We start from the raw sequence: 13,594 nt of genomic DNA on the forward strand, positions 1-13,594 counted from the left end.
AAATATGGAAATGGACAACAGAATCAACAAAGCTGGTATGGTAGGAAGTCAATTGAATAAATTCATATGGAATAAGAGAGAAATTAGTCGGAACACTAAATTAGCTGTATACAAGACAATGTTCAAACCGGTGTTAACTTATGGATCTGAGAGCTGGGTCAGAAGTAAAACACTTGACCAAAGACTATTGACTGCAGATATGAGAATCCTGAGAAAGATTAGAGGCATGAACAGATGGCATCAATAGCAATATCATATTAAAAACGAGGAAATTAGGAAAGAACTTGATATTATTAGCATCTAGGAATGGGTTAGCAGAGGTAATCTCAGGTGGTACAGTCACTTAAACAGAATGGGCAAGGAAAGATTAGCAAAACAAGTGTTCTCTGTCAGGTTGGCATGAAAATGACCCAGAGGAAGACCAAGATATAGGTGGATTGATATGGTACGAAGTGCCTTAGATGATAGAAATATAAGATCTGATAATGTTGGAGTCTTGCCAAGTAAGACTGATTTGGTGGAAAATTGTAGATAGGAAGTTAGTAATGATTTAAATTTTTCATGTAGTACTATCATACCCTGTACGCCCCTTGAGAGTACATGGCAGGAATTTGATGATTATGACATGCACATTATGTGCATATGGTAGAGCAATGTATAGCATTATCCTTATATGTATCTGACAAGTAATATATGTAGTTGTGTCTTTTTTTTTTTTTGTTAAAGTACATATTATTTATTTTTATTTTTTGAAGTGAAGGGAACAAATAAATGTGTGGAACTTGCTTTGCTGTACTGCCTGTAGAGAATCATTTTACTTATCAGCATCACTTCATTTAATGTTTATATATACAGGGTGTTCGGGATAAATTTGACATATTTATAATTAATTATATTTTTCCGTAAGTTACATGTATTAACACACACTTCTCTTCATTTAAAAGTTTGGACCCTTCTTCATTCATATACAAGATGTCAGAAAGGATGGATAGCTGGAACCCACCTGAATCATGGAAGAGAATAACTTGTATCATGATGATTCGTGCCCGCCATCAAAATAAGGATATTACGACTGCTGCCCAATGCTCCCTGAATACAGTAAAAACAATCAGGCATGAACTAGAGACTTGCAATGGTGACTACGAGGATGTAGCAAGAAGAAAGATCCCTAGCAGACGATCTGATTGCGTTCGTACAGCAGAATTCCTCGCAAATCTGCAGGAACAGGTGTTGAAGAACCCTGGCATTGGAATTCGGGCTTTGTTCGTGGAGTTGCTAACTGTAGTCAAGCCCTGGATAACAAGGGTAGCCAATGGTAGGCCGTATGTATGGCAGCAGGATTTGGCCCCTTGCCACACCTCTGGGAAAAGTCAAAAATGGTTGTCTGAAAATTTCTATGACTTCACCAGTCCAAATGTTTGGCCTCCAAACTCCCCAGACCTTAACCCCATGGATTATTTTGTATGGGGCGCAGTTGAAAAAGACACCAATCGCACTTCCAGTAATACAAAAGCCCAGTTAATGGATAAAATTAAAACAGTTTTTGCGGCCCTTCCCAGGGAGACTGTAGCATCAGCTTGTTCGAGGTTCCGAAGCAGAATTGAAGCTGTGATCGATGCTAATGGTGGTTATTTTGAGTAAATCTTGTTGATAGTATTGTAATTAACTCTGCCTGTAATGTTTTTTTGTCAATTCATTAAATTTAATAGATACAAAGAAGATTTTCTTTTTCCTTACGAAACTGTCAAATTTATCCCGAACACCCTGTATATATATATATATATATATATATATATAGAGAGAGAGAGAGAGAGAGAGAGAGAGAGAGAGAGAGAGAGAGATATACACACGCTATTGAAACTATCTTTTTAATTCTGATTATTTTTATCAGTTTTAATAGCTCATGTCTGGTACTCTTTTAAGTTATTTTTACTGTACTTATTGTATACTGCAGCTTTATATTCAGATTAAAAGAAGCATGTTATATATAATGTCTTGGATTCAACCTTCAATTTTTTGTCCATTGAACAAATCACATTCTCCTTCCCACTTTGTACATTTACTCACCAAGTTAATAAGCTGAAGCTGTGATCATATATTCAATTCTCAATACAGCAAACTGGCACACAGAACAAAGAACAGTTTGTTATAGTGGATAGTTTTGTATAGCTAATTTCTTTTAAAAACAATTGTGTTTATGTCAGCTCATAAAAACAGATATCAGATTTAAAATTTCAGAACAAAATTTAAGTTACATTGTTCTTGTGAATTCCTGTTTTACTGCTATTACAAAAAGACAAAAACCTAAATATCAACAAACACAGAACATGTGGGAGAAATGCAAATTTATGTCCATCTATGAATATCATTATCAGAAATATAAAAATTAATGTATGACCAATTAGGAGAGCGAGATTAACATAATACAAAAAAACTAACTTACCATCTTGGACTATTGCACCGTTATGAATTGCAGTATCACTAATCTGAATTGTAGGGTGTGTTCCGGCACAGTTATACACATTTTGAATATTTGTGTGGTCCTTTCTGGTAGGGGATAATGGTTTATTTGATGATAGTGTTTTGTCAAGATTATATACATCACTTATTGGTGGTTGGTCCTGAGAAAAGTACAATGACTCAGATGCATGGCAGTGCCTCTTAACTGCATGATTCACAGGAAAGGAAGAAGTGGAAATGGAGCCACAGGGAATAGTTGCAACTGATGATACCACATTCATTAAACCATCAGAGGATGGAAGTGAGAGATCAGCATTTGAATTCACATTGCTGCAAGCTACAGTATTTCCAACAGATGATAAACTACAAGTCTGTATTTTTGTACCATTCATATGAGTCACTGATTCATTATTACTGACTGGAAGTGTTCTATAAGCACTATGAGAATTCAGATGTAAACTATTCTCCAAAATATCACTATATTTATGAATCAGCAAAGATTTAACATCATCAATGTTACAATCCCATTCACCACAAGTTGCCAAGTATATCTGTTCTTGAAGAACTTCCTGTGCTTCAATTTCTAAGTTAATAGGCCAAGAAAGATAGTGGGATGGTTTGGATACAGGTAAAATTACAGTGTTACCTTTTCTAACCTGCAAGTTGTAAAGATGAGGATGTATAAGAGGCTGGGCAGGCACAGTCTTGCTTTGAGTTACCTCATCTCCACATGGGAAGAGAGAAATATCACTATTTCCTGGTAAGTTGGAAGGTTTTGAAGTAATTACTGATCCAAGTGGAAAGTTATCTTTTAACTGTATACATGAATGGCACTCACATGGTTTTTCTTCAAGAATTCCCTGTATAAATATTTTAGATAAATCAGAATTAATTTTAATATATAAAATTATTGGTTGTGAATAATGTCAACTTTTGATTATGACTTGCGAGTATATAAATGGAGAGAAAAGTAATTAAAAAAGGAAGTACTGCATTTTGTTAATGGATTTAATGTTTAGTTGAAAAGTCACAATCTAGGTCACAAAGAAAAATTTAGTAAATTAGTAGTTAAAACCTTAATATATTCAACTCTTAAAAGCAAATTAGCATTCTCACTTAAGCCAAGGTAAATGAACATTTTCACTATGAAGCAAATCATCATGAGCACGCATCTTTCAAATACAGTGGGTTACCAAGCCAACTCATAGCAAATGAAATCACTTTCTGTATGGAAAATACTGTTGAATATTTCAGTTGCTGTTGTTCAACAGTTTTTGTTTTCTATAGTAAAATGTGTTGTTTAAAAAAATGAAGATTAAAGCATATAAAAAAGATTCATGTGCAAAAATTTTGGTGTATATCAATAAAATCATATAGGCATTATATATATGTCAATAGATTTTGTAGAAAATGATAACTTATGAAGTTTCAAAACATCAGATATATGTGATATGATCAAATCTATCTCAGTATATAAGGCTCAAGCAGACTGGTAAAAGAACTATCGACTACATTCATTAAAGTAATGAGGAAAGTCTCTTAAAATATGACAAACTTAAAACATGAATGACAATCACCTCTCAACAGGGAGGATTATGCCAGATGACTATAACCTTAAGCAGAACAGAGCAAGAACAATTCTTTCTAAGAACCCTGTGCAGAATGGACACCATAATTTAATTCAGGCTTAATAATCTAGTATATCTTTTGTTCCCTCTATTTCATGATGTTTACCAGGAGATGGACAGATGTTGTCTTAAAAGACAAATTTATCCAGCTGTAGTGTCTGCAGCTTGCATTTCCTGAACATTTCAAGTAAAACATGCAAACTGCTTTAAATATTTATAAATAATCTTTTTATTGTAATTATGAAATACCAACAAAATTTCATAATATTGCATTATGAAATACCAACAACAAGAAAGTGACCAAGAATTTATGCAAATTATTTAAAGCATATATAACTAACATTAGTGTTTACCACTGATAATGTCCCAGCAGAACAATTTCTTTTTTGCATGGAGGATTTCAGATGCAAGGAGAAAGGAAAATCTTGAAGTTTAAAAAAAAAAAAAAAAATTATGTTTTAGATAAGCTGTAAGAAGTTATTTACCTCTACCAAAATGCACATGTTGACAATGATATCGGCAAACAGGCTATTGAAAAACCCATATATGACTGTGAAATTGTATATACTGAGTTGCAATGAGAAAACACTAGGGAATAACAGCTGAGAGAAGATAGTGCAAAGAGAGATGAAATGGGGAAAATTGAAAAAAATGTCATGGAAGATACTGCTAGAAAGAAGAACCTATTTTAACATTTTGTATGTCTCTGTAATGTTATGCAAAAACTGTCATTCTTCAGGCTACATGGATGTAGAATTTCTGTTAATGAATATTTCTCTCTACTGGTGGAAGGTTGAACTATTTTGTATCTTTAGTTAAAAGTTGAATTCTTACTCTTGTTATAGAAAAGAAGGATGACTATGAAGAAACAGGGACTGATATAGGTTACCTATTTTGTTCAGTCTATCCATAAAGAACAGATAGTTTTAAAACTGCATGCACTTTTCCTGTAATGTGATGATTCAGTGATGAGGAGAACACAACTGAAATGCTCTGGAAAGGAGTCAAGCTATAATATAGGATAAAGCCAAAAAACATAGGCCCAATTTAGACCCATGGATCTCAGAATCAACATGGAAATTCAAAGGAGGAAGATGTAAAAACAAAGAAACACAAGTACTAGATAACATAAGAGATTACATAGTGAAGTTAAAAATAATAATTAATAAATAAAAGAAAATAAAACATGCAGAACAAGAACAAATATTATGCTAAGAAATAGTCCAGGGTGGAGGGATGGTTAAAAAAGAATATTTATGTTAGTTCATGCCATTAAGCACAAGTTTAAGCCCAAAATGAATAATCATGGAGATCAAAAACAGATGAAAGAATACTGTAAGAAACTGTACAGCAGAGAAGATATGGAACCATCTTTACTTAGGCATGAGGTTGAAAGAGGAGTTAAGGAGCTTAATAACAATAAGACCCCAGGTGCAGGAAGAATTAATTAAGGTCAAGGGGGATGGAATGATAAATGTTTCACATACCGATTACAAGGAGACAGGAGTATGGTCTAGGGACAAGAATTCAGTATTCATACTACTGCACAGGAAGGGCAATATGAAGAACTGAATTCTTGTCTCTACTAGAACTATTAGTTTAATATCTCATATAAGATCTACCAACAATTATTCAAAACAGGATTGAGACAAAGTTGAGACTAAGATGCTTCTTAGTCTCAACTTTGTTCTGGAAACATAAGGATCAGAAATCTGGTCCTTGACCTTAGATAATCACTGACAAGTATATGTAGTTTAAACTAACTGTGTTGTCCTTCACAGACTACTCAAAAGCTTTTGACTGTATTCAGTGAAACTGTGAGAGGTTGTGAAAGTAATGTGTTTTCCCAATGCATAATCAGGTTGATAGCAAACTTGTACAGTGAGCAAGAAGCCACAGTAAGAACAGGTATCGGATTAACTGGAAAAAAAAGCTAGGAAGTTAGAAGAGGATTCCTACTTTCTCCTTATTTATTTAGTATATATGATAAGGACATTATGCATGTAGCTGGATGAGATCAAGACAGGAATTAGGATAGGTGGCAGATAGGTCATCCATCTGAGATATGCTGTTAATACTGAACTTCTCTATAATGAGAGGGAAGAACCAGAACAAATTCTTGAGTTAATGAGATCAGCAAGAACAGAAAACTGGAAAAACAGATTAGTTCTTGAAGGAAATATAGACAGGGAAGATCCTGAGAAACAAGCGTACCTTAATGGATATATAATTGAGGAAGTCTGCAAATTTGCATACCTGGGATCATCAGTGTGATGAACTGCTGTTCAGAAAACAATGGCTAAAACCGTAGTCAGAGACTTGCCTAAAATCTAGAAGGACAGATCATGACATTAAGCATGGAAATCCAAAATTTTTAAATGTTTAAGTCCAAAATGAATATTATCAGGAGATCAAAAACACATGAAAGAATACTGTGAGAAACTGTATAGCAGAGAAGATATGGAACTATCTTCACTTAGGCATGAGGTTGAAAGAGGAGTTAAGGAGTTAATAACAATAAGACCCCAGGTTGTATGGGGTCTTATTGTTTAAGACCACATACAACATAAAAAAAATTTCTTTTTTTTTTTGTTGCTATTTATGGATAAACCTGTAACCTAGAGAAATCTAAGAGTAAAGGGATAGCCACTTTTCAGATGTGCTACGGGAGATTGTTGAAGATTTCACCAAAGTGCAAATAGATGGGTTCTAGACAGGATTGGCAGAACTTTAATGCTCCTTAAGAGTATTGACAGAAGACAGCTGAAATACTTTGGGCACAAAGAAAGAATGGAAAAAAAAGACTTCTCAAAACAGTACTGGAAGGTAGGGTTAAGTTCCTGGAAAAATGGGAAGTGGCAGACCGTCAGTGAGGTGGATGGATTGTGTCTGGAACAACTAGTCTTTGGAGAGATAAAGCCTCAAGAAAAGCCTGCTGTAGAACAATCTAGCAAGAATTTGTGTAAACACCAAGGTGTAGCATCTACATCATGTAGATACTACATGGCATCTACATGATGTCCACTGAAATTATGCATATGGAAGGGATTTTATGGAACATGTGCTAAAATGTTCCAATAAAACAGGACAGGAAAGAACAAGGGAATCTTTGGAAGAAATGTAGCTGTGCAGTTAAGATGCAAGGGTTAAATTGTTGCTTATAAAGTAGAGAATGAACAGAATGTGTTACCAAATATAGGCAGTCATGAGTGAACCAGTTTAAGGCAAGATATGATAGGTACTGTGTAAATAATGGTACATATAGGCCTCCTGCAATGAGTATTCAGACTTTATGAAAGTTCCCATGTAATAATAATTCTGTATATGTTTTTATTTTTTATATATATACAGGCATATAGATTTTATTAACTTCACCATGCCTGAGTACAGTAATGTACTCAGGCATGGTGAAGTTATCCACAAGTCATCCATTTTAACTTGTGGGAAACCACAAGTTAAAATGGATAACATTATACCATAATTATAAAACAAGTTATTTGTTCCATTTTGCATTGAACATTATAATGGGGTTACCAGTGCAGAACAATAATAATGTTTAAATCCAAGTGTTTCCTCTTACATTCTTACAGGAAACTTACGGTTTCTTTAAGAAAGAAACTTATAAAATAATTCAGAATTCTAGAACCTTAACACAAATGTCCTTTAAAGTAAACAAAAAATTCTTTAGAAGAAATGACTTAATTTTACATAAATGACCACATACAATTTATTAAGGTGACATAAATAAATGAAGCTACAACTCAAAAGGATATGTCTGTTTATTGATAAATTTTTTGTTAAATAAAATTGCCATCAAATAAATATATTATAATTCCTGATATATACACTGAAGGGGTATACAGGATACAATGGCAGTAATAATGTAAACTTTTTATGTAGTACAAACTTCCTATTGCCAATTTTCCTCCAAATTACAATAAACTGCCACTTTTACAACCTAACTGGTTCCTTGAAAACTATCATTAAGCGAGTTGTTGTAAATCCAACCCTAATTTCCTGCAGACTGAGTATTAAGAATTGAGGTTACATTCTTGTAAATACAGTTTGAACTATGTAATACCGCACCAAAATGAGCACTAAACTAAAATAATGTATGTTAGACACACATTTATTTAATTATGCAAAATCAAAAATATTACTCATTAGAGGTTAAATAAGGAATCTTCAATTTCTCGATAAAATTTCCTAGTAGCATGACAAGACATTCCTGAATGTGAATAAGACCTTTGAGCTTGCTTTTTTTTTTTTTTTTTTTTAAAGAGTCAGTGTTTTCAAAATCCTCTGCAGATAGCTTCTTCTGAACTAAGGGATCTTTCTTTTCTTAATAAATACACATTATCTAATCCTACCATTATATTAAGTAAGAGTAGAATTAGTTTTCAATTGCTACCTCTTTAAAGGCTGTCACTTGGTCTGCCATTCCAATAAATTAATCAATATGTTCTTTTTCATTTCAACAATTCATTTGTATCTTTAGTACAGACAAATAGAACCAAGTGATTTACTATAAATTATCTACATGTAAACACAAGTAAAAGAATTATTTATTAAATATACTGCCAAATATTTCAGTTTAAAATTAACAAACTATCATCAGTAGCTTAAACAACAGTTTACCAGGTAGAATGCAAACAACTGATTTATTCAAAATAGTATGAGCTGTGTGATGTTAAATTGCTAATAGCATTATGCTTTCATTGAAGAAAAGGTTAATCATAAAAGTGTAAAATAAATTGCATAAATAATTACATAATTTATATTATCATAGAAAAACTTAATTTATAATATCATACTAAACAAATCATTAGATAGATGTAGTATCCAGATGGTTTCTTAGGAACTTCTGTCTTTGTAAATATCATTACTGGCCTTAATTTTTTTTAAAAAAATATAAAAAATTAGTGTGTTATTCGAATCAAACTTTCCCATATTTCTGACAAGGATAGGCAGTCATTCTGATTCAAGTTAGAGCAGTGAAGTAAGGCCTCAGCACGCTTTTTTAAATAGGCATTCAAATTTATACAGACATAATGTTAATTCAATAGAAAAAAGAACACAAGAACATTAATCTAATATTCTTCACAACAAATCCAATAAGTCTGGATTGGCATGACACAGAATAGAGGCAGGCCATAGCACTCTCTGGTCTAAAACTCACCTTCTACAGAGAGGTTGGTATAAATTCGAATGCCTATTTAAAGAGAGTGCTAAGGCCTTACTTCACCGCCCTAACTTGAATCGGAATGACTGCCTAATCCTTGTCAAAAATATGGGAAGGTTTGATCCAAATAACATATTATTTTAAGGGCAATAATATTTACAAAGACAGAAGTTCCTAAGAAACCATCTGGATACTACATCTATCTAATGATTTGTTTAGTATGATATTATAAATTAAGTTTTTCTATGATAATATAAATTATATAATTATTTATGCAATTTATTTTACACTTTTATGATTAACCTTTTCTTCAGTGAAAGCATAATGCTATGTGCAGCTCATACAATTTTGAATAAATCAATTATTATTCTTTTTATTATTATTATCTGACACCACCAGGGAGTCCAAAGACTCATCAAGGGAGGGCACCTGTTCTACAACACCACTCAATCCACCAAATGACCGCAACTACCAACGCCATCTTCCACCGACCACCACCACTAGTTTTTCCACAGACAATCACAAACATCCATGCCCACGGCGGGATTCAAACCTGCAGCCTTTTGACTGGGGAGAGAGATACGCTAACCACTCGGCCAGCCAGGCTGGCTGTTTGCATTCTACCATTTAAAAAACTGTTGTTTAAGCCACTGATGATAGTTTAATTTCAAAAAATATTTGACAGTATATTTAATAAATAATACTTTTCCTTGTGTTTATGTGTAGATAATTTATAGTACTATGGCACAAGTTTCCCTCAAAACTATAATAGTCATTGCTGTCTTTTGCAAAGAACCTTCAAACTTTCAGTTACCAGTAGGTGCCAAGTTTCTTCCAAACTCCTTTCATGTTGGATTTAGCAAATTCATTCAAGTCATCTCTAATGCTTTTTATACCATCCAAATTGCAAAATTTTCACCACACTCTTGGATCACTAAGCTTATCTCTGCATTGACTGCCTTAATCATCTTTTTTAATGTGTAAAAAAATAATAAAACAAACATACAACTAAGTTATTGGATAATAAATAGTAAAATCATGTTGATTGTTATAATAAATCATTCATACTGTTTATAACATTTTATTCTCCATTGTGTACTGTGGTCTCAGTCTGCAAACTGCTGTTAATAAATTACAAATTAACATAAATAATATAGCAGCAAGGCATATCCTGATCACCTTGCTTCTGTGGTATGGCATTTCAGTCATGATTTGAAAATTTATACTAGGTGTAAAAGTGTGGGGGGGGGGGGGGTATCTGTCAGGATTCCAATATTGTCAGATCATATATTTCATCTTCTAAGGGACCTCCAACTGCTTCAATCTCACTAGATGTTTATCTTCCTCTGGGTCTTTTTCTTCCTATCCTGACATCAGACACCTGTTCTGCAATCTTAACTTTCCCATTCTATTTAAGTGACAATACCACTTCAGATTAACTCTGATCATACATTCTCGACCATGTTAAGTTCCATATTAATACTGTCATTTTTAATGATTCTGCCATTGGTGCCATCTGTGCACTCCTATTTTTCTCAAAATTTTCATCTCTGTAGTCTCCAGTCTTTGTTCAAGTGTTTTATTTCTAACCCAGCTCTCAGTTAGATTAGAAATAAAACAGTTGAACAGTTTAAGTGCAAGTAAAAATTGGTTTGAACTCTATCTTTGTATAAAGCTACTTTGATGTTTTGACTAATTTCTCTCTTATTCTGTATAAATTTATTCAGCTGATTCCCTACTATTCTAGCTTTGCTTATTATTGTCTGCTATCCTTGTCGTACACTCTATTTTACATGTAACCACTTTCCTGTAACTCCTTAAATTCTAACTGCTGACTATTTGGGTTGTAAGTCAGCAGTTAGAATATGAAGGTATCCGAAAATGATTTTATGCAAAATCAGGTGTATGACAAGGATGTACAACATCTTCACTGTTATTCATATATTAAGTGGATCACATTATGAAGGAGAGTGGCATTCAACCTGATATCAAAATTAGAGATATTCACAATTCAGCACTTTACTTTATACAGTTGACATTACAATCTTATGCCCAGTACAAGTTTTCAGGATTCCTTAACTAAATTCAGTAACTGCTGTAACAAACATAGTATGAAAATCAACAATAAAAAGGCAAAGAGTATGAAAACACTGAAACCATCAGCTTCATTCTGAAAGGAAAACCTATAAAACAATTAAAACCATTAAGCTATTTTAGACCCAATTTTTAGTGAAGATAAATTAAAACTTAAGGCTAGCTCTAAAAATTTACCTTAACATCTGTGGTCAACATTTCCAGTGAATCTAACTTTTCTTTATTTTCCTCTTTCAGCAGCTGTTCTGAACAGGAACCATTTTGAAGAATATTGGGATCTTGGGAAGGTAGGACGGATGATAATGAGCCATTTGTAATGGGAAATGAAATTTTTGCTCTAGAGTTCCCAAACGAGTGACAGAAACCAAGGGCATTATCATGGCGAAGAAATAATTCATTATTTTTTTCAGAGGAATGATATAAACAGTGAAGTCCATTTAATGTCTGGTCAGGTTGATTACTGAGTTTATGTAGACTGTTGCTTGCATTACAACATTTACTTGAAAGAGTTTCAACAGGTTTCTGATCCTGATGAAACACCTGTAAATTGGTTGCTTGATCTACTACAAATGACTGGTGAGATTTGCTGAGCCTGAAAATATGCAAAGTTATTTTTTATTGACAGGTGCACACAAAAATTAATAAAGTTAACATTTAAAGCAATATATCACAATACAGGATGTCCCAAAAGTCACTGCATATTTTGCTAAAACAGTGTGGTTTTCATATTAATTTCATTAGATCAAATTTATTTTACATAAAACAAGTATTTGTAATGTGTTAGAGATGTTTACAAAATTTTATTAATTTTTTAATGTTTTCTTTTCAGACCCATAATTCATGATGAATGTTGAAGAGTGAATTTTCATTATAACATCCCACATCAAAGGAATAAAGTGCTGTAAAATTAGATGAACTGTTAAGGAGATTTCAAAGACCTGTCCTACAGACGATGTGATTACAGACAAATGAATAAGTTTAAAAGAACTAGGTCTGAGTGTATAACAAGGAGATGATAACAATTTGGTTTTAAGTGCAAGGATATCAGAGGTCATACTGCACCATATCAAAGGCTATAGCAGCACTCAAAGTGAGACAATCACAAACATTCATGCCCACAGCAGGATTCAAACTCACGACTTGTTGGCTGGAGAGCAGGTACACTAACCACTCAGCCCACCAGGCTGGTCATTATTCCAGCCAACAACTCACGACTTGTTGGCTGGAGAGCAGGTACACTAACCACTCAGCCCACCAGGCTGGTCATTACAAGGAGAATGCTCTACCCAAAGTCTAGGTCCCACATACCCAATCCACTGATTCAAAAAGCACCTGTTGACGTATTCCACACCATCATCGTCAAGAAGCTGGGGTTCAAGAAACTGCTGAAGCATATCAAGGAGCACAGTTCCTGTGACTGTTGCTTCTGCAAAAAAGAAAAATCCATTATTTTTGACTGTTACCCTAAGCAACACATGGTAGGGCTTTTTCATCAGTGTCAAGCACAAAATTCTGTAAACTGATATCTTGGGTATGTTTAGTCATCGAGATCCCTCCCCTACTGATAATGTTTCAGCCACATTCTTCAAACTGATTCAGTGTATTTACGTGTTCTTGGGGATCCACTTCTCTCCTTGTCAAACACATACCTAATTCCTTTACTTATTCATCAGCATTCTAATCGCATTATCTGTAGGATCGAGTCTATGAAATCTCAAAATTTGCTCTTGAACATTCATCATGAATTATGGATCTGAAAGGAAAACATTAAAAAAAATTTATGAAAATTATAAAAACATCTCTAACACATTACAAATACTTATGTTTTATGTAAAAAAAGAATAAATTTACTTGTAGTAGTGAAATTTATTTGAAAATTACTGTGTCGCCAAAATATACAATGATTTTCAGGATGCCCTGTGTGTGTGTATATATATATATATATATATATCACTTCTAATATAAGTGTGTGTAACTATAATTCATAGTGTATGTGTATATACACACATTTCACATCAGTGCCTTGTGTTTTTAAGGGTGCACATGGCACTAATATGTAAAGAGAGAAGGAACCTAATATTTTTTTAGCAGATGGAGGTAGCAGCCCTTGGAGAAAGAATTACATTTTGAAATATGACTTGGCAAGGAAAATAGGTTCCAGAGAACAGAGGCAGATGGAATGAAAGAACTGTTGGAGTAGTAGTTTGGTAGTTTAGCAACTGACCAACAA

The 13,594-nt window shown here is 33.5% G+C and overlaps 1 protein-coding gene across 4 annotated transcripts in view; it reads right to left on the bottom strand.

Moving 5' to 3' along the window:
• The window catches only part of LOC150099760 (protein FAM193A-like), a 342,566-nt gene that overhangs the window by 110,803 nt on the left and 218,169 nt on the right, over positions 1–13,594 (bottom strand). For all 4 annotated transcript variants that reach the window (XM_090403637.1, XM_090403636.1, XM_090403635.1 and 1 more), the window contains exons 12-13: positions 11,542–11,956; positions 2,444–3,320 (exon numbers count right to left, since the gene is read on the bottom strand). In XM_090403637.1, coding sequence (XP_090259763.1) covers positions 2,444–3,320; positions 11,542–11,956 — 1,292 coding nt within the window. The remainder of the gene's footprint in view (positions 1–2,443; positions 3,321–11,541; positions 11,957–13,594) is intronic.

Source organism: Typopeltis vanoorti, chromosome 14, assembly GCF_054136105.1.
Source record: "Typopeltis vanoorti isolate ZY-2024b chromosome 14, IOZ_Tvanoo_1.0, whole genome shotgun sequence".
In the NCBI taxonomy this organism is placed as follows: Eukaryota; Metazoa; Arthropoda; class Arachnida; order Uropygi; family Thelyphonidae; genus Typopeltis; species Typopeltis vanoorti.